General features: G+C 48.0%; 2 protein-coding genes across 2 annotated transcripts; one reads left to right on the top strand and one right to left on the bottom strand.

Moving 5' to 3' along the window:
- The first annotated feature begins 691 nt into the window (after window positions 1–691).
- On the top strand, window positions 692–14,250 carry KCTD13 (potassium channel tetramerization domain containing 13). The gene is made up of 6 exons (XM_068967972.1): window positions 692–1,061; window positions 2,425–2,594; window positions 10,660–10,749; window positions 10,839–10,891; window positions 11,572–11,767; window positions 13,593–14,250. The coding sequence occupies exons 1-6, from the start codon at window positions 818–820 to the stop codon at window positions 13,827–13,829; spliced, it is 990 nt and encodes a 329-aa protein (XP_068824073.1). The 5' UTR covers window positions 692–817; the 3' UTR covers window positions 13,830–14,250.
- A 384-nt stretch (window positions 14,251–14,634) lies between these two features.
- Window positions 14,635–18,191, bottom strand: ASPHD1 (aspartate beta-hydroxylase domain containing 1). Its single transcript, XM_068969632.1, has 3 exons — window positions 17,249–18,191; window positions 15,282–15,395; window positions 14,635–14,744 (listed from the first exon to the last, which is right to left on the bottom strand). Exons 1-3 carry the CDS (start codon window positions 18,126–18,128, stop codon window positions 14,635–14,637), a joined length of 1,104 nt encoding a protein of 367 aa, XP_068825733.1. The 5' UTR covers window positions 18,129–18,191.
- Between the last annotated feature and the right edge of the window lie 1,327 nt (window positions 18,192–19,518).

Raw genomic sequence — 19,518 nt, 5'->3', positions numbered from 1 at the left:
AGGGGTTGGGAGTCTTATGACATCGGCTGGGATTCTAAGACCTTTGCTCCAGCCACCCCTGACCTTTTCTGCTTCTCAACTATGTCCAGGGAGTTCACTCCTGAGGGTCTCTGTATTTGCCTGTGGCTCTTTCTGGAACTGTCCCCCCTCACACCTGCTCATGGCCGCTTCTTCTGAGTTTCAGCTCAGTATCACCTCCTCAGAGAAGCCCTCCATGACGACTTACCTCCTCACACCCTGCCTGCTCTAGCAGTACTGCCACCTCCTCTGTGAGGCCACCCCCTCTATCTCCTTTAAGAGCTTTTGTGGCGCTTTGCTCGAAGCTCTTCTCTTTCTTGTCAAATGCGCGGGGCTGGGAGGCGGCGAACTGTTTCCAATCCCCTGCCTCTCTGGGCCAGTGTTCCCTTTATGCCCACGAAGCGCTCTGAGAGCAGAAACACGCAGCAGGAACGACGCTTTCCTCAACAGGCAGGTGGCCAAGATCTTCTTACTTCGTGACCCCAAAGTGGAGACCAAAGGGCACGTTGCGTGGCACCCGACTCAGCCACAGCCTAAGCCAACGGTCCAAGGCTACTACGCATGCTCCGCACTCCAGGGCACGCGAAGTCGGGGGCGGGGCCTTGACGCGCCTGCGCAGGTGCTCGCCCGGCTTCCGGGAGGTACCGGCGCGATGGGACAGAAGGCCAGTGTCGCTGAGTAGCGGCGGCGTAGGGGCGTGCGGGCCAGTGGCCCGGTCCGAGGGCTCGGGTCTCGGTCTCTGGAGCAGCCAGGGAGCGCGAAGAGAACCTAGGGTCGCTGCCCGCCGCCACCACCAGGCATGTCCGCCGAGGCCTCGGGCCCGGCGGCGGCCGAGGCGCCGTCCCTGGAGGTCGCTAAGCCCTCGGGTCTCGAGCCTGGCTCCGCCGCCTACGGTCTCAAGCCACTAACCACGAATAGCAAGTACGTGAAGCTGAACGTGGGCGGCTCGTTGCACTACACCACGCTGCGCACCCTCACCGGACAGGACACCAGGCTCAAGGCCATGTTCAGCGGCCGCGCGGAGGTGCTCACTGACGCCGGAGGTACGCGGGCTGCCCTTGCTTACTCTCCTGCATCCCTCCAGATCCCGCCTCCCTTTCCCCTAGTCTGTCGTCGCCCAGTCTTCTCATGCCCCTTTGCTCCTGCCGTCCAATCAGCTCGTTCTCACCTCCTCCGCGCCCACATCCGATCTCATCTCCCCTTTCTCATTCATTATCTCCCTCCTCCCCCGGTCTTTACCCCCAGAAGTAGTAACCAACATACATGGACCACCCGCCACCCCCCGCCCTTCCAGCTACTCTGCCGGGCGCAGTGGTAAGTGATTAAACATGTCAGCTGAGAATGTTCATTACTGCGTCCCACCGACACTCCCACCCTTCACCCCTCAGCTCAAAAGACTTGGGAACCCGCCATACTGGCAACAGCATCCTTTCAGGCAATTTTCATCAGTTTCTTCCACTTGCCGAGCCTTTTGTTCCGCTCTCTTCCTCAGCGCTGCCAACAACCATCCCGGAGTGTTAGAGGATTTGTCTGTCTCTGTTCCTCTAACGCAGGTCCCTGTACCCTCTAGGAATCTATCTATACAGACTGTAGAAGGAGGGGGCTGCTTTTGCTTTGCCAGGGACGCCAGAATGGAGAGTGGACAGTTCTCCTCACCAGGTGAACCTTACCCTCTGGAAGTGTTGCATTCAGCTCCGTCCCCCATATGCCCAAGTGGAACTTTAAAGTTTGATGGGGGGAGGGGGAGGTGATTGAGAAGGGGTTAAGAATTATGAAAGCCGGCAAATAAAAATTGGGGAGGTATCGCTCAGCCTTCATATGCCTGAAGGTGAATAATTTTTTTTTTATTGAATAAGTATTTGTAAAATGCCAGTTAGTGTTAGAAATAGTTTGGTAAACAAATCTGGTAAGATATGTTTTCCAGAGTTTTGCTTTTTTTCTCTGTGTGTGTGGCGGGGTGGGTAGGGGGACAATAAACAAACGCAAAAAATGAGAGCAAAGCATGTGATTTCAGATAGTAATAAGTTCTATGAAATTTATAAACTAGTGAACTGGTGGGTGCGGTAGACATTCTTAATAGGGTGGTCAGAGTTAGCACAAGAGGTTAGGAGTTTATTGATAAGGTTATCTGTAGGTACTTTCTCATGATGAAAACCTTCACAGTGTAGACCACACTTGGGAGGGAATTAATTCTCTGTGGCTGGATGTGTTTTAAAAATAAATAAATAAAAGGCCCATGGGAGAACTCACTGGAGATGTTTTAAAGGGATTTTCTTGGATATGGCAGAGGCCTGAGACAGATTGGTATTCAGATTTGTGGCTTTGGAATCCTTTTTTCATAAATATAGTAGTTCTGTGGCCTTCAGCAAAGCCATCCTTTTCTCCTGCCTCTCCCCACCCCACCAGGTTGGGTGCTGATTGACCGGAGTGGCCGCCATTTTGGTACAATCCTCAACTACCTGCGGGACGGGTCTGTGCCACTGCCTGAGAGCACCAGAGAACTGGGGGAGCTGCTGGGCGAAGCCCGCTACTACCTGGTGCAGGGACTGATTGAGGACTGCCAGCTGGCACTGCAGGTGAGCATCCCTTCCCCACCTCCTGAGTCCCACCCTGATGAGAGCTGGGAGAGCTGCCCAAGCAGTTAGCTGTTAAGATATTAAAGAAAAACAAAAGGAAATATGCCGCAGTGACTGGAATGTTGCCTCTGGCCTGACTCTGGCTGTGACCCCAGCAGTTTCGGGGGTCCTCTGCATTTCTGCTTATCCCACCACCACCTCATGCCAAGACTGCTGCGTTGTTTGAATGACTTCTTTTCTCTCCATCTTGCTGTTTCTACCCAGCCAGTCGAACTGTTACACTGCCACCACAATAATGATCCTTAAACACAATCCCAATTTATTCTCTCCTTTGCTCAGCAATCCCAAGTAATGCCCTTGTCTCACTAAGTTAAAAAAAAAATTCTAAATCTAAATTGTAATATAATGACATCCATGATCTGGTCCTAAGCTGGGAGGCAGCATTCCATCACTTCCATGGCTTTAAGTAACTTTTTCTTCTAGCAATGAAATACTGTAGAAGCAGCCCCTCCTGATAAAACAGGGTTGGCGGTTCCAGAGCCCCATCTGCTGGGCTTCCCTTCTGGGGATCTCTTAGAATTCTGAGGAAAAGAGGTTGGAAAGGACAGCCAGGAGATATGGGTTAATGTCACCTCCCCTACTGCTGACTGAGTGACCTTGAGTGAGTCAATTCCTACCTCTGGCATTCTGTTCTCATGTTCCAGAAGATAAGGAAATGAGAAAAATATGTGCGATGTAGTGAGTTTCACAGAACCTTTTATTCTGTTCTATTTTTACAATGTTAAAAGTGTCCTTTCTTTTATGAAATAATAGTAGTAGCTTATAAGAGTTTCTTTTTTGATGCCCTTTATATATTAAAAAGTGGCAACTATGAACAACTTTTTGTTGTCTTGGGGAATACTTATTAGTCCTTGAAATCCAAAAATATAAAATTCCTTTGGGCAATAGCTGTTTGTTTTTCAAGTTTTTTGACTGCATCTCATAGAGAAAAATGCATTTTTATATTCATCTTTATATAACCAAGGGCTTCCCAGGTGGCTCAGCTGGTAAAGAATCCACCTGCAATGCAGGAGACCTGGGTTCAATCCCTGGATTGGGAAGATCCCCTGGAGAAGGGAAAGGCTACCCACTCCAGCATTCTGGCCTGGAGAATAGTCCATGGGGTCGCAAAGAGTCGGACATGACTGAGTGACTTTCACTCACTTAAGTAACTGAAGTAAGAGTTCTATAAAATGATACTTTTAGTGAAATACACTCTGATATGTTTTCTTTCTTTCTAATGCTATTTGCGACCCATTAAATTTATTTCATGGCCATTATGGGTTACCACTTGCAGTTGAAAAAACATTAAACTAGATGACTTTGGAAGTGCATTCCTGTTTGGTAGCTTTACATGTATCTAATGTTATCTCATATCCACTGTGGTTAGGGTCTGTTATCTCCTTGTACATTTGTTTGACAAAAGGAAACATGAGGGCACCTGGGGATATATCCAGGGTCAAAGAACTATTTAAGCAACAGAGTTCCAAGTCAACCCCAGTTTATCTGATTCCCAAGTACAGTACTTTTTCTTCTGTGCTCCAGCTGCCTTCTTTCAAAGTTTTCTCAAGGCTGTTCCATCCCCAGCCCACTCAGCTAGAATATGTGTGTGTGTTTGGAGGTCTGGGGTTTTGTTTTTAAGATTCAGGTTCAGAGTATTGAGTTCATCATACTTCTCAGTGTGCACTTAAACATCTTTAGTCTCTGCAGATCTTTTCACTTTTCATTTTCCCTTCATTACCGATCCCCTGCCCACTTCCCTTGTCTTCATAAGTACCCCTCCAGTTCTAACGTTTCAGTATGTTTGCTTGGATTATGTTTGTACCCTTGAAAACCTATAAAGTGTTGCTTTGTATACATAAGCATTTAAAATTTCCTTAAATGGCTTTGAGCTATGGATCGTGTGTTCTGTTTCTGAATTCAGCACTTTTTCCAAGTTCCGTTCATGCTGCTGTACATACATTTAGTTCTTTGCTTCTAACTGCTGCACAGGAATCTGATGTGCATTCGTAATATTTTGTTTATACATTCCTCTGAGGTTGGAGACCTAGATTGCCTCCTGCTTCCTGCCCCCACAGACGATGCCACAATGAGCATCTTTGTACCTGTGCTCTCGTGGGTCCCGGACCAATGTTTCACATGATTGTAGCTGGGATTGGAATTGCTGGGCCACAGGACACATACAGATGAATTTCAGCAAGTATCATCTGATTACTCTCCCAAATGGCTGTAGCACATTATATTGTTGATGAGCAGTGCATAAGGAATCCCATTTCTACATATCTTCAACAGCTCATGGCATCACCCAGCATTCTAATTTTGTCCATCTGATTGGTATAGAGTGATCTAATTTTAATATGCATGCTTCTGATTAAGTAGATTAAGCATCTTTTTCATGTATTCACACTAGCGTTTTTGGTTTCCCCTTCTGTGAGTTGCCAAGTCATATTCTTTACCAAATTTTCTATTGAGTTTCCTTTTTCTTGTTGCTTTGCTGGAGATTCTTACATAGTTTAGTTCCTAGAGAGAATTAAGCCCTATTATTCTAGGGCATATACTTTACATAATAAATTAACTTCTCCTGTGCATATAGTATGGTACTATTTATCTGACATTTTCAGAAGAGTTGAGAAAATAGTTACTCAGATTATTTGCTGGGTTTTGATATTCAATAAGGAACCCCAGTTGAGAAAGTCTGTTTCAGATAATAATTTCTGGTCAGTTTTCTATGTTGCCAATCATTTCACTTAGAACGTCATCTATCTGTGATGTCTGTTGTCGAACAGAAATTGTTGATTTTTTAAAAAATTATACATAACCATTTATTATTTTTAAAGCATATATAAATATTGTTGAAATTTAGAAAACACAGATGAAAAAAAAAAAATAAAAGCAGCAAATACTCTTCCAGGTCTTTTCCTGTGTGAGTGTGTTTGTCAAAATATGATTATGGTGTATGTACTGCTTTGTAATCTGCTTTTTTTGTTTGTTAATAATTGCCATCTTTCCATGTCAGTGAAATTTTATCTAACATCAAGGGCATGTACAGATTTCTCCATTTGTTCCAGAAATGTCTGTCATAGCTGGTTCACATCTAAACCAATCCAGTCTAGATCCTTGCATTACATCTGGTTATTATGTTATTTTTCCAACCCAAAGCAGTTCTTTTTTCATAATACTGACTACCAGTTGTCCTGCACAATGACCTACTTTCCAGATTTGCCTGATTTGGTTTGTTAACCCTCATCCTATCTTGAGTTTCTCTAAACTAGATGGTAGATTGAAAGGCTTGATATGAAAAATTTTGATTAGAAAACATTTTAAGTAATGTTGTATATTTCATACTGTGTTATATAAAGACGTATAGTATTGTTAGTATGACCCATCATTACTGATGCTCAGAATTGGCCACTAGATTCAGGTGGTGATGGTTTGATCCTTCATTGTAGTTCCATTCCTTTGTTGCCAACTATAAAGTAATGCAGGTACTTTATGAATGGCAGTTATCTATCAACCACACAATTGTTAATTCTCACCAGAATCAATAATTTCATTAGTGTTGTAGAATAATTATAATTCATTCAACATTACATGGGATTATTTATAAAATGCTTTTCATTGTCAACTGGAGAGACTCTTGAGTTTAATATATTCAGATTCCTCTTTTTTTTTTTCCCCACAAGATCCTTGTAGGATCTTAAGTTTATTCTGTATTTTTTATTAGCTTTATAGTTTTATCTTTTGTATATGGAATTCACTGTAGTAATGTGAATTACGAAGGGATTTAACTTTTTTGTCCTCCGTGGACCGGACAGAGCCATCTACTACACAGTCTGTGGTAGCCAGTGTCCGAGAGAGCCACCAGCAATTTTTTTTGCCTATTGCTTTTATTCAGGTTCTTGTTCAGTCCCTTCCCACACTGGATAGGGCTGACCTGTGTAACCAGTTGGAGATTGCAGAGGTGATAGTGTGTGACTTCTAAAGCTAGGTCTTAAAAGACATATCAGCTTCTGCCTCTCTCAGATCACTCACTGTGGGGAAGCCAGATGCCTTGTGAGCATATTCAAGCAGCCCTAGGCAGACATCCACTTGGTGAGGAATTGAAGCCTCTTGTTCATGGCCAGCACGAACTCTCAGCCAAATGGGTGAACTATCCCAGAATTGGATCCTCTAAGCCCATTCAAGTTTTTAGATAATTACAACCCTGGTCAACAGTGGACTCAAACTTTACGAGAGACCCTGGGCCAGGACCACCTAACTAAGCCGAGCTCAAGTTCCCAACCCACAGAAACTGTGAGATAGATAATAAATGTTTATTGTTTTAAGCCGCTAAATTTGTACTAATTTATTACCTAGTAACAGATAACAGATTGTGGTATCTGGAATGCAATTCTGCCAAAACAAAACCTAAAATGTGGGAGTGGCTTTAGAACTGCAGAGTGGGCAGAAATTGGAAGGACTTTGAGAAAACTATTAAGAAAAGCCTAAAAAGCTTTTAGAGTATTCATAGAAGTCTGATGACCTTTGAGGAGGCTGCAGTGTGGAATGTGTTTCCTGGAAAGTGGTGGAAAGGGGATCCTTGTTATGTAGTGGCAGAAGTAGCAACCCTGTCTCTGATGGTAATATATTAATAGAAAGTAGAAAACATTCCTAGTGAACTGGGTGATCTAACAAAGAAATTTCCAGACAGAATGTTAGGTGCCACAGGTTTCTTATTGCTTATACTAAAACAAAAGAAAAGAGGGTAAGCAGAAGGAAATTGAACACAAAGGAGCCAGTAATTTGGCACAGGGGGTGGGGAGTGGTGCTTGAACATTCCCAGCCTTTCAAATAACAACTGATGTTAAAATTAACAAATGGCTTCCTGGCAAAGAAATAATACAGGGCATTCTCAATATGATATGGTCTTAAGATGAAGCCATCACTTCATGGGAAATAAATGGGGAAACAGTGTCAGACTTTATTTTTGGGGGCTCCAAAATTATGCAGATGGTGATTGCAGCCATGAAATTAAAAGACGCTTACTCCTTGGAAGGAAAGTTATGACCAACCTAGATAGCATATTCAAAAGCAGAGACATTACTTTGCCAACAAAAGTCCGTCTAGTCAAAGCCATGGTTTTTCCAGTAGTCATGTATGGATGTGAGAGTTGGACTGCGAAGAAAGCTGAGTGCCGAAGAATTGATGCTTTTGAACTGTGGTGTTGGAAAAGACTCTTGAGAGTCCCTTGGACTGCAAGGAGATCCAACCAGTCCATTCTGAAGGAGATTAGCCCTGGGATTTCTTTGGAAGGAATGATGCTAAAGCTGAAACTCCAGTACTTTGGCCACCTCATGCAAAGAGATGACTCATTGGAAAAGACTCTGATGCTGGGAGGGATTGGGGGCAGCAGGAGAAGGGGACTACAGAGGATGAGATGGCTGGATGGCATCACCAACTTGATGGATTTAAGTTTGAGCGAACTCTGGGAGTTGATGATGGACAGGGAGGCCTGGTGTGCTGCGATTCATGGGGTCGCAAAGAGTCAGACATGACTGAGCGACTGAACTGAACTGAACTGAACTGAAAGATGAAGCGAAGGATGCGATTGTAAAATTCTTTGTTAAAAAACCTCAGAATATCCAAGAAGATGCCTCAGAATCATTCATTCAAATGATAGCTCTTCTAAGAAGCTTAAAGCTATTGTCAGGCAGCAGTCTCAGCATAAGCTCAAAGTAGAGAAGAGCTCATCTCACAAAGTTGTGTGGGTGTGGTTTTTGTCTAATGAACTGAACCCTGGACTCACAGTTCAGTTCAGTCACTCAGTCGTGTCCGACTCTTTGTGACCCCATGGACTGCAGCGCACCAGGCTGTCCTGTCCATCACCAACTCCAGGAGCTTGCTCAAACTCAAGTCCATCGAGTTGGTGTTGTCATCTGGTCATCTCATCCTCTGTTGTCCCCTTCTCCTCCTGCCTTCAGTCTTTCCCAGCATCAGGGTCTTTTCCAATGAGTCGCAAGACATCCATTAAGTTTTTAAGGGAATTATATTGGCAGAAATACTGCCAGCTTAGACTTAAAGGGACAGAGATAATACAAGAGGAAAAGAAACCTTTGGACTTCCAAAAGTTGTATGGGCAAAAAGCAGGCTAAAGAAACTATAGAGCTGCACTGAAATGATCACAACATTGTTAATTGCCTATACTCCAATATACAAGAAAAAGTTAAAAAAAATTAACTATGGAGCTGCAAGCATGGATTATCTTTCATGGAAAAGGAAGGATGATTCAGGTCAGAGCCAAGAGCCGTAACGAAGAATCACCAACTTCTGTACATCAGCACTGTAATGGAATGGGACTTTGGGGCAATCTTAGGAAGAGGTGGTGAGTATGTTTTGCATATGGGAGGGATTTGAATCTATGGGGGCCAAAAGATGGATTGTGGAGTCATCCTCCAAGGCAATCCTCAGTGATTCTTATTCCCTAGCATTCATTCCCTTGTGTTGTTCCCTTCCACATTGAATAGGGCTAACAAAACTATATCATAAAAGACTGTGAGGGGACTTCTCTGGTGACCCAGTGGTTAAGAATCCGCCTTGGATTGCAGGGAACACAGTTTCAATCCCTGGTCAGGGAACTAAGATCCCACATGCTCCAGGGCAACTCCTGAACCCGAGTGTCACAGCTCCTGAGCCTGCGTGCCAGAATGAAAGATCCCACATGCTGCAACTAAGACCAATGCAGCCAGATAAATAAATATTAAAAAAAAAAAAAGGCCTCTACTTTGCTCTCTTTTGGATTATTTGCTCTGGAGAAGCCAGCAGCCATATTGTGAGGACACTCAAGTAACCCATCACAGAGGTCCGAATGACAGGGATCAAATATTTCCTGCCAATAGCCAGCAGGAACTTGCCAGCCATATGAATAAGCTTTGTGAAAAACAAATCCTCCAGATGAAGACAGCCTCAGATTACTGCAACCCCAGCTGACTTGACTGTGACCTCATGAGAGACCCCGTGCCAAAAGCATTCAGCTAAGCCATTCCTGAATTCCTGACCCACAGAAATGGATAATAAGTATTTGTTGTTGTTTTAAGCTGTTTGGTTTTGGAGCAATGTTACACAGCAATAACTAATACACACTTGCCCTCACTGATTTGTGATGTTCTCTCTGTAAATGTCAGTTTTCATTTTATATATATATAGATATATCAGTCTGTTTCCAAGTTCTCTATTGTATTTCATTTTTTGTTTGTTTCCACACAAGACCTACACTGTTTTCATTATTGTGGCTTTGTAAGATATTTTAATATCTGGGAGGGTCAATCTCCTCTTTCTTGATTGTTCTTCCATGTTAATTTTAGTAGAAGTCTTAGGTGTTTCTAAAAAAGAAAAATTCTGGAATTTGTATTAGAATCGCACACCTAGTTTTTAGGTTGGGGGAGGTGAGAGGCGTTTTGGCATGAAGATTCTCAAAGGCAGAGAAGAGAAAAGAAACCTCTGTGTCTGGCTCTAATTCTCCCTCCAACCTCCCACCCAGCCCAGTTCATTCATTCAACAGATATTTATTGAGCATCTACTGTGTACTAGGTATTTATTCTCTAGACAGAGACTATGAGCAAATATACCAAAAAATGAGAAAATGTGAGGACCTGAGTGCCATGAAGAAAGTGAATGGAGAGTGTGAAAAGGAAGAAGTAGAGGGGGCTAATTAGCCAGGGAGCCCAGGGAGGAGGACTGGTACCCTCCTAGGGGCACTAGTCGCATTGATACCTGAATGGCATGAAGGGGCCAGCCACGCAGACAACTGCGTGCTGGCCGTTGCTGGAAGTGGCAGCAGCAAAGAGGGCACAAGCTGGATGCAGAAAGGAGCAAGCGGGGCTCAGCCCGGCAGGCGGGGGAGAGTGGCAGAGCCGAGGTCAGAGGGCTCACACGTGGACCCTGAGGAGTCTGGATTTCTTCCCCAGTAGCAACAAGCAGTGTTGGAAGGCTCTTAGGGGAGCGAGTGACCTTTGGTTGTGCTGTTAATCACCTTCCGCTTCTTCTCCAGCAAAAAAGGGAGAACGTGTCCCCGCTGTGCCTCATCCCCACGGTGACATCTCCCCGGGAGGAGCAGCAGCTCCTGGCCAGCACCTCCAAGGTGAGGCCCCTGAGCCCTGTAGGGTGGAGGCTGGGCGCCTGTCCCGGCCGCCTGACCCCCACCCTTCTCCACCCTCTTTTCCCCAACAGCCCGTGGTGAAGCTCCTGCACAACCGCAGTAACAACAAGTACTCCTACACCAGGTGACCCCCTCGGAGGTGGGGAAGTGCAGTGGGTGGAACCCTGGGCTCCAGCATAACCCACGGGGAGGGTTATGGCCACACAGGGTATGGAAAGAATCCTGCCTGGATGCAAATTCCAGCTTTGCCACTTATCCCCTGGGGACTTTGGAGAGGTCATTTTTCACTTGTGAGCTTCAGGTTTTGGGTTGGTTGTGTGTTTTTTTTGAGCTTCAGTTTTATCAGTGAACTAGGGTCCCAGTGAGGATTAGATGATGAGTAGCATTTCCTAAGTGCTTGCTTTGTAAGAGGCATGGCTCTAAGCGCTTTACATACATTTACTCACAGGAACCTCACAGTCGTTGGAAGTAGTTATTGTTGTGATCTCCATTTTACAGATGAGGCAATTGAGGGAGCAAGAGGTGAAGTAATTTGCTCAGTGTCACTCAGTTAAAAGGGGGTGGAGCGAGAATGTCTGGTGAGGCCGCTTGCCTCCGGAACCTGCACGGGTAGATCCCTCTGCTGTGCTGGAACTTGCTGAACAAATGCTGCTTCCTTTCCAAGGCCTGCTGGGCACCAACCTCCTAGGCAGGACTAGAGTGCTGGGTCTCAGGGCCCCTAAAGCTGAGGTAAGGGGGGTGGGTTGCAGAACAGAGGGAAGGAAGCCCATCGTGCTGAGGCCTCCTGGCCCCCCTGGTCCTCAGCACTTCAGATGACAACCTACTTAAGAACATCGAGCTGTTTGACAAACTGGCCCTGCGCTTCCACGGGCGGCTGCTTTTCCTCAAGGATGTTCTGGGGGACGAGATCTGCTGCTGGTCTTTCTACGGGCAGGGCCGCAAAATCGCCGAGGTGTGCTGCACCTCCATTGTCTATGCCACGGAGAAGAAGCAGACCAAGGTCAGATGGGATTCGGGGCCTGGTCAGGGAGGGCTGTGGCGGTGGGCAGGATCAGCACCCCGGACAGAGGCAACTCATCCAGTCAGGCCTGGGAATTCCAACAGTGGGAGTCGGGAGCTGGAGTTTCAAGTTTTGGGGGTCATATTTCTGTAACCTTGGGTAAGTCATCTTAACTTTCTGTGGGTCTCTGCTTCTCTATCTGTGAAAGGAGGGTGTTGGATTAGAATGGGATTCTTAATGTAGGCCAGTTGAGTTTCAAGGCTATCTTGAAAGAATATGTGGTTTGGGGTTTTGTGTGTGCATTTTTCTGTGTAGAAGGATCGTACCTGTCATTAGACTTTCAGAAGGATCTAATGACCCAGAGTAGGTTCTTAAAACTTCAAGTATTTGGAACACACTGAGATTGTAGGCCTTGAGTTATTTCCATGGCAACCATCATCAGAGACTTTCTAAGCACTGCAAGAGGCTTGAAACCAAGGTAAATGAGATGCTGAATGAAAAACAAGCCCTCTGTCATGACATCTGTCCCTGAAGATCTTATCACCCTGGTCCCTCTGACCTTGACAAGAAGGGTGTGCCTCAGATACACAGGAGATCTTGGAAGTCTCTAAGCACCGAGTGCTATTTCACACCTCATGGCCTTTGCACACACCATTCCCTCTTAGGATTATATTTCCTCATTCCTGTCTGCTTGTGAACTTGTGCTTAATCTTTAAGACCTAAGCCAAGCATCACTTTCTTTGGGACAACTTAGCCCAAGAATTTTCAAGACAACCACCCCAGAAAAGTTGGTCCTACCCGCCTCGCAGCTAAAGACAGCGTTGATTGTAGTCTTCTGGGGATGGGACTGTGGAGGGTGTTTACTTCAACAGCAAGGGGTTAGCTTCTTGAGAACAGAGCTATATCTTTTTTTCCCCTATCTCTCTAGCACTAGCCAGGCTTTTATCACACTACAGAAGCTAGGAAACAGTTATTGAATGCACGAATGAATGAATAACCCAGTTTCCAAGTAGCTTCCTCTGTAGTTGGGAAGACAGGAAGATAAACCAGTAATGAGAATGCAGCTCGTCAAGGTTTTGTTGTTTTTATCTCTCCAAGTCACACAAAGGGAACCCTTAACTACCTCTTCATCCCTTTCTACCCTTCTTCACTCTGCCTCATTGCTTGGCCTTGCTGCTGATCTAAAGATACACTAAGCACACTCCTGCCCCAGAATTCTTATACTTGCTGTTCTCTTCTCAGACTGATCTTTCTCTAGTTCTCCGTCTGGTTCCTTCCCTCCCTTCCTTTGGCTGTTGGTCAAATGTCACCTCAGTGAGGCCTTCTCTGAGCTCTGTCTTTAAAGTGGTAACATTCCTCCCCTTTTCCTGCTATAAGTTTTCCAAAGCATTTATCATCATCTGACATTTTATATCTTATTACATGTATGTCTGGGTCCTCATCCTAGAATGTAAACTTCCTGCGGACAGGAAGTTTGCCTGTTTTATTCACAGCTATATTCCCCAGTGCCTCGAATAATGCCTGGTACTGTGCAGTCACTCAGTAAATATTTGTCAAATGAAAAAAAAACAAAACAAGAGACCTAGCAACAAAGGACAAAGCAGATAACTCTGCCTGACTTCAGAGCTGGACTTCACAGCATAAGCATGACTTTGCTGAGTAAAGACATTGCAAAGAGGACAGTCCAGGCTCGAGGAACCTGTGACTGTGGAGGCTAGGCGACTGCACAGGCTAGGAGGCCTGCCAATGCAAGAGCAGCCTGGGGGAGGGGATAGCTGTATAGTCAGGCCAGAAGGAGGGACCTGGGGGTTGCTGGCCTTTGCAGGTGGAATTCCCAGAAGCCCGGATCTTTGAGGAGACCCTGAACATCCTGATCTACGAGACTCCCCGAGGCCCAGACCCAGCCCTCCTGGAGGCCACAGGGGGTGCAGCTGGAGGTGGTGGGGCCAGCCGAGGGGAGGAGGAGGAGAACCGAGAGCACCGTGTCCGCAGGATCCACGTCCGGCGCCACATCACCCACGATGAGCGTCCTCACGGCCAACAGATTGTCTTCAAGGACTGAATTCTGCCCTGAATTTTCCTCTAGCCACTGGGACCCAAGTCCCTCTCTCTTTTCCTCCTCTCCTTCCCAGATCTTTGCCCCGGCTTTGCTGGCCAAGTCGTGGGTCTCCCTTCCGTCCCTTCATCACATGGTACAGTTCACTTTGGCCCTTTTCCATCTATTCCCGCCTCATTGCTAACCACACGGTACATTCCAGCCCCTCCCCTCAGAGGCCTTCAGAAGGCCTACGTTCCATCCTTCATCCCCATCCTTGTCCTGCCCTCTCCCCTCACCAGCCGGTTTAGAAGGATTTAGAATTCCCTTTCTCTTTTTTTAGTACATCTTAACACGCCAAAGTGTCAAGCCAGCCCGTAATAACACCCGCCGCGTTCTGAGCCACCTCCTCACCATTGCGCAGGCTTGTTTGCTCCCTCCTCCTCCCCACCACTCTCCCTACTTCCTTAATACTAGGCTGACCTGGGCCTGCACCAGCTCAGCATCTTCCCAATTTGTTTCATATTATTTATTATTTTAATTTTCTATTAAATTATTGGAATAAAGTCGAGTTGAGGGTCTGGTGCTGGCTCCCGGGAAAATGGCTTGTTTAGGGAGAGACCTGGATAACAGTCCTTTGCCCCCAGCCTTTCCCTGGGTTGGCAGCTGGGAAGAAAGTAGTCAGGAGAGGATTTAAAATCTATATTTCAGTCAGTTCCCACCCTCAGCCCCACCCCACCCCCTGCAGTGGAGAGGCGGTCTTGGCTACCACTCAAGCCATCCCTGAGTGCAGCCTCTCTCCAGCCCGGATGTCTGAAAGGAACATCTTCCTTCAAGGGTCTGGTGCGAAGACAAAGTCGAGAGCCTGGCGTTCGGCCCCAGCCACATTGGGATGCCAGAGGTCCACGATGAAGACCACTCGAGGCCCATCTTCAGGAGAGCCTAGGGCACATGGGGTGGAGACAGCAGAGCAGCTGACATTAAGTACTTACAGGCCAGAGCACTTGCCAAATACTCAGAAAGGCAGACACTATGCAAATAAGTGCCAGTCACTGTTCTAATCCCTTATGTGTATTAGCTCTTAATCATCAAAACTAGGAGATAGTACCATAAGCATTCCCGTTTTATGCAAAGTAACTGAGGCACAAAGAGGTTAAGTAACTTGCCTGAGGTCATACTTCTAGTAAGTGCCAGAGGGAGGACAGGGAACCAGGTGGTCAGGTCGAGGGTCTGGTGCCACGAACCACTTGGCTGTGCACTACATTAGCTTATTTAATCCTTACAGTCACTTGACAAAGAAGGGGGTTGCCCTGTTTTCCAGGTGATTGGAGAAATCATGTGACTTGTTCAAGGTCATGCAACTGGGAAATAGTGGTGTAGGACAGGAAGCCAGCTGGGTCCAATTCTGTAGCCTCTATAGTCTAATCCCCTTCACTGTTCAGTCCCTCATCCCTCCTGGCAGAATGGGAGCCCCATTACCATTATGAGCCACTGTGTATAGGAAGGAGTCATCCACCAGAAGACAGTGTCCCTCAGCCCAGCACTGGGGCTCGCCCCCGACCACCAGCTCACAACCAGGGGGAATCTTCAGGCCTGTAGAAAGAGATGCAGACCTCCAAATTCCTGCCTCCGTTGAAGAGGCCCACCCCCTTGAGTCAAAAAACAGAATCTGAGAATTTTACATGCCAGGTTCTATGGTTTTATGACCATCTGAGGCAAAGAGCTGACTCACTGGAAAAGACCCTGATGCTGGGAAAGATTAAAGGCAAAAGGAGAAGGGGGTAGCAGAGGATGAGATGGTTAAATAGCATCACTGGCTCAATGGACATGAATCTGAGCAAACTCTGGGAGATAGTGAGAGACAGGGGAGCCTGGCAGGCTGTAGTCCGTGGGGTCGCAGGGTCGGACATGACTTAGCAACTGGACAACACAACAACAAATGGTGTTCCCTAGCTCTCTAGAAAGTGACCCATGTAAAATTACAATACAGTAGTGGATGAGAGGAAATGCTAGGAGATGGGAAACACAGTGCAAAGCGCAATCTGTTCTGTTTCAGAGAAAAGGGAAGGGTTTCTAAAGGAACCAGCCTCCCTTCTTTGGCTTCTGTCAGTTTAACTCAAGAACCCTCTCTTGTGTTAGGTCCTCTCTCCCCAAAAAGTATAAAGCAAAGGGCTCCATCCTGCCGAGGACCACACAGTGGGGTGCAGAAAACTGAGGAGCCAACTCAAGTAATGGGGAATAGGAGGACATCCCGGAGGAGGTGTGACATTTGAAAGTGTGAATTGTGAAGGCTAATTAGGAGTTTTCCAGGAGGTGGTAAAGGGGGAAAGACATCCTAGGTTAAGAGCATGCGTGTGGCATCTGCCAGGACCAGCCAGAAGGCCTTCATAATTTAGGGCATGGTGGAAAGGAAGGGAAAGAAGGGAACAGGTGGGAGAAGAGAGAAAAGAGCTGAACTTGATCCAGGCTCTTCAAAGCCAGTGTGCTTTAATGTATAGAACACATTCAACTGGTAGCACAGGAGTAGGCAAAACAAGGTCATAGCATTAAATTACTTATCAATCAGAAAATGAGGGGATTGTTTTTTTTCTCCTCATTTTCTTTCAACCTTTAAAACACTGAAAAGAAAATCTCAGTTTGATGCTACCATAACTTTAACACCCCTACTAACATTGCTGCTTTTTATTTTTTTTATTTTGGACTGCACCATGTGGCTTGTAGAATCTTAGTTCCTTGACCAGGGATCAAAACCAGGCCCTCAGCAATGAAAATACAAAGTCCCTGGTGGCTCAGTGGTAAAGATTCTGCCTACCAATGCAGGAGACGTGAGTTCTACCCCTGGGTCAGACGTGGGTTTTACCTCTGGGTTTTATTCCCTGGAGAAGGAAACGGCAACCCACTCCAGTATTCTTGCCTGGGAAACCCCATTGACAGAAGAACCTGGCAGGCTACAGTCCACGAGGTCGCAAAAGAGTCGGACACAACTTAGCAACATTTACAACCACTAGACTGCTGAGGAATTCCCAACATTGCTCCTTTTTAAAGGAGGAGAATGTAGGCTTCAGTCTCAGACTAGAAGATTTTGCTAGAAGTTTTCAAGCTTTTTTTTTTAAAGTTTAAACTTGTCTTATGAATAACTTCTATTTAGGGCAAGTAATACTGATCATCATTGTTCTATACAGATTCCTTCTAATAAGTAAAACATGAGGGGGAGTCAATATGAAGAAACAGGACAGGTGGTAAATGACTGTGGGAACCTTGTGAAGATGGCTTTCTGATCATTGAAACTCAAGAAATGCTGCTGTAGGCAATAGGGAGTCATGGAAGATTTCTGAGAAGAAAGGCATGATCAGAATCACAGTGTAGAAAGCAATGATGGCAAAGGAGAGAGTCTGGAGGGGAAATCGTGGAGGCAAGGAGGTGGTCTGTAAGCAGCATCCACTTACCCAGATGACATCTGACGCGGGCATTAGTGGGCCCACAGCGGCCATCAAGCCGGGCGCCAGGCAGGAGGACGGAGAAGCCAGCATTGCCGAAGGTGTTGGCACTCATAAAGCTTCGCAGCCCCCTCAGTGCCCGATAGGCCCCCGGGCACCGGCGGCAGTTGCTGGGTTGGCAGCGGCCTGCTTGGTATAGCAGGAGCTGGTAGCACCCAGGGGCCAGGGGTGGGGACCAGCCCCGAGGCGGAGGAGTCGTCCCTGAGAAGTCCCAGCTCACAGCCCCAAAGTCCCGCAGGATAGCTGGGAAGCTGCTCTCCAGGAGCTCCACATCGTGCCTCTGGGCCTCCCGGGGCACGAAGGGGGAAGAGGGCAAGTCTGGCAGGAAAAGCAGGCCTGGGCGCTGGATGCCCAGGACCCCTGGCCCTCCCCCCGGGCTGGGGGCACCCTGAGCTGCCCGCCTCACCCTACCCATCCCTGCCCAAGAGTAGCGCCTGGCATAGGCCCGAAGGCGACGGCTCATTAGGCCTTCCGTCCTGGGTCCTTCTCCAGACTCTCCAGAGCGGCCTGGACTTGGCCTGCCCGCTTCAGAGCACCCTCCAGGCCTACCACCAACAGCCCCAGCCCGACTTCCAGCCCCCAGGGCCTGCATGTCTTGGGAGCCCAGGCGGTAGCAATACCAGAGGAAAAGGGAAGTGAGGGCTCCAAGGAGCAGGGTAAGGGCAGAAGAGGCCAGAGGCAATGGCCATGCAGGCATGATGGGCAGGGAGGCCCTGGCCAAGAGGCCTGGGCCATCCTCCAGACCCCAGTTCCCCTGTCCCCCCAGTTCTCCACCGGTTCCCTCCATGGCTGCTCCCTGGCTACCCCCTGTGCTGCTTCCTCGCCACATTCCTACTCTTGATTCTCTGTCCTTCTGAGGTCCTGTTGCCACCGTGTACCTCCTCCTTTCTCCCTCCCTTTCTGTACCTCTAACCCTTCTTTTCAACTCTCTTCTTTCTATTTTGCCTCTCTCCTCTTCTTTCTCCTTCCGGCAGTTTCCTCTCTCCCGTCAGTCTCTCCTGTCTCCCCTTCTCCTTTCCTCTCTCCTCCTCCACCACCGCCCCCACCCCACCTCTTTTCGCTCTCTCTTTTCCTCCCCCTGCCCGCTGCCCTTCCAGCTTCCCCAGACAGCACTTCCTACCCCACTTGGACCCGCAGCCCCGGGAAGGGAACGCAGTCAGCCGTCCTCTGCAGCGACTTCTCTCTCTTTCCTTCCCCTTGTCTCCTGCCTGCCCTCGCTTCTCATTCGACCCGACCCACGGCTTCTCTCTCTCTCTCCCGCTACCCCCTCCCCACCTCTCTCCTACTCGCTCCTTTCTTGGCTCCCACTCACCCTGACGTCACCCCTCCCCACAGTCCTCTCAGCTTGGCGACCCCCGCCCTCGCCCAGTGGCAACCGCAACTCAGGCGGGTTGGGGTCGAGGGGCTAGGGGGGGTCCGTCTCCAGATTTGCCTCCCCCGGCCCCTACGGGCCGCCACGTGCGGCGCCGGGGGCACAGTGCCAACCTCCAGCGCCCCGCAATGCGAAAAGAAAGGGCGGGGCCTGAGAGAGGTGTGGCAAGCTAAGGGGCGGGGCGAGGGCGAGGACTGATCAACAAGGCCGGCGCTCGCGGTCTGCGGACAGGGGTGCTGCGGCCTGTCGATGGGTCAGCCGATCTCCAGACCAGTCGGCCTGTTACTCCACCTCCCCCTTCGCCTTCACGAGAGCCAGCCCCCGGCGGGAGCCAGATTAATGCTGAAGGTGGCCGCAGCCAATCGCCCGCCGCGCCGCGGGCCAGGCCAGCTCGGGCGGAGCCGAGAAGAGCTGTCCTTTCTGGTGGTGCTGAAAAGGGCGTTCCGGAGGCCTCGTGTGAGGAGATCAGGAGAAAAAAGAAAAAAAAAATCAAAGTTGAAGCCGCCAGACAGCTGGCTGGGGTGTGTTGTACGTTGGGGGGGGGGTGTCTCCCCTCCCCAGGTCCCAGCCTGTCACCCCTTAGACTTCTCACAAACGTAGGAACCTGTCATTCTTCTGGAGGAAGGGAAAGCCCATTCCACATGAGCTCCTCTGAAAGGGTCTGGAAGTAAGCCGGGGGCATACTGGGAGGCTGAGCAAGCGCGAATCCAGCTACGCTGCCCCACTGGGCACCCCAGGAAGAGAAGATTCAGCTTTCAAATATGCTGGAATGGTTGGGGGAGGAGGTATAATTACTGCTGGGACCAGAGTTTCTTTCGCTTCCCCTAGGGGCCGCGGGAGTGAGGAT

The sequence above is a fragment of the Capricornis sumatraensis genome, chromosome 3, assembly GCF_032405125.1.
Source record: "Capricornis sumatraensis isolate serow.1 chromosome 3, serow.2, whole genome shotgun sequence".
Lineage (NCBI taxonomy): Eukaryota > Metazoa > Chordata > Mammalia > Artiodactyla > Bovidae > Capricornis > Capricornis sumatraensis.
Note: the sequence above shows the minus strand (reverse complement) of the source record. Positions and strands in the feature narration are given on the sequence as shown.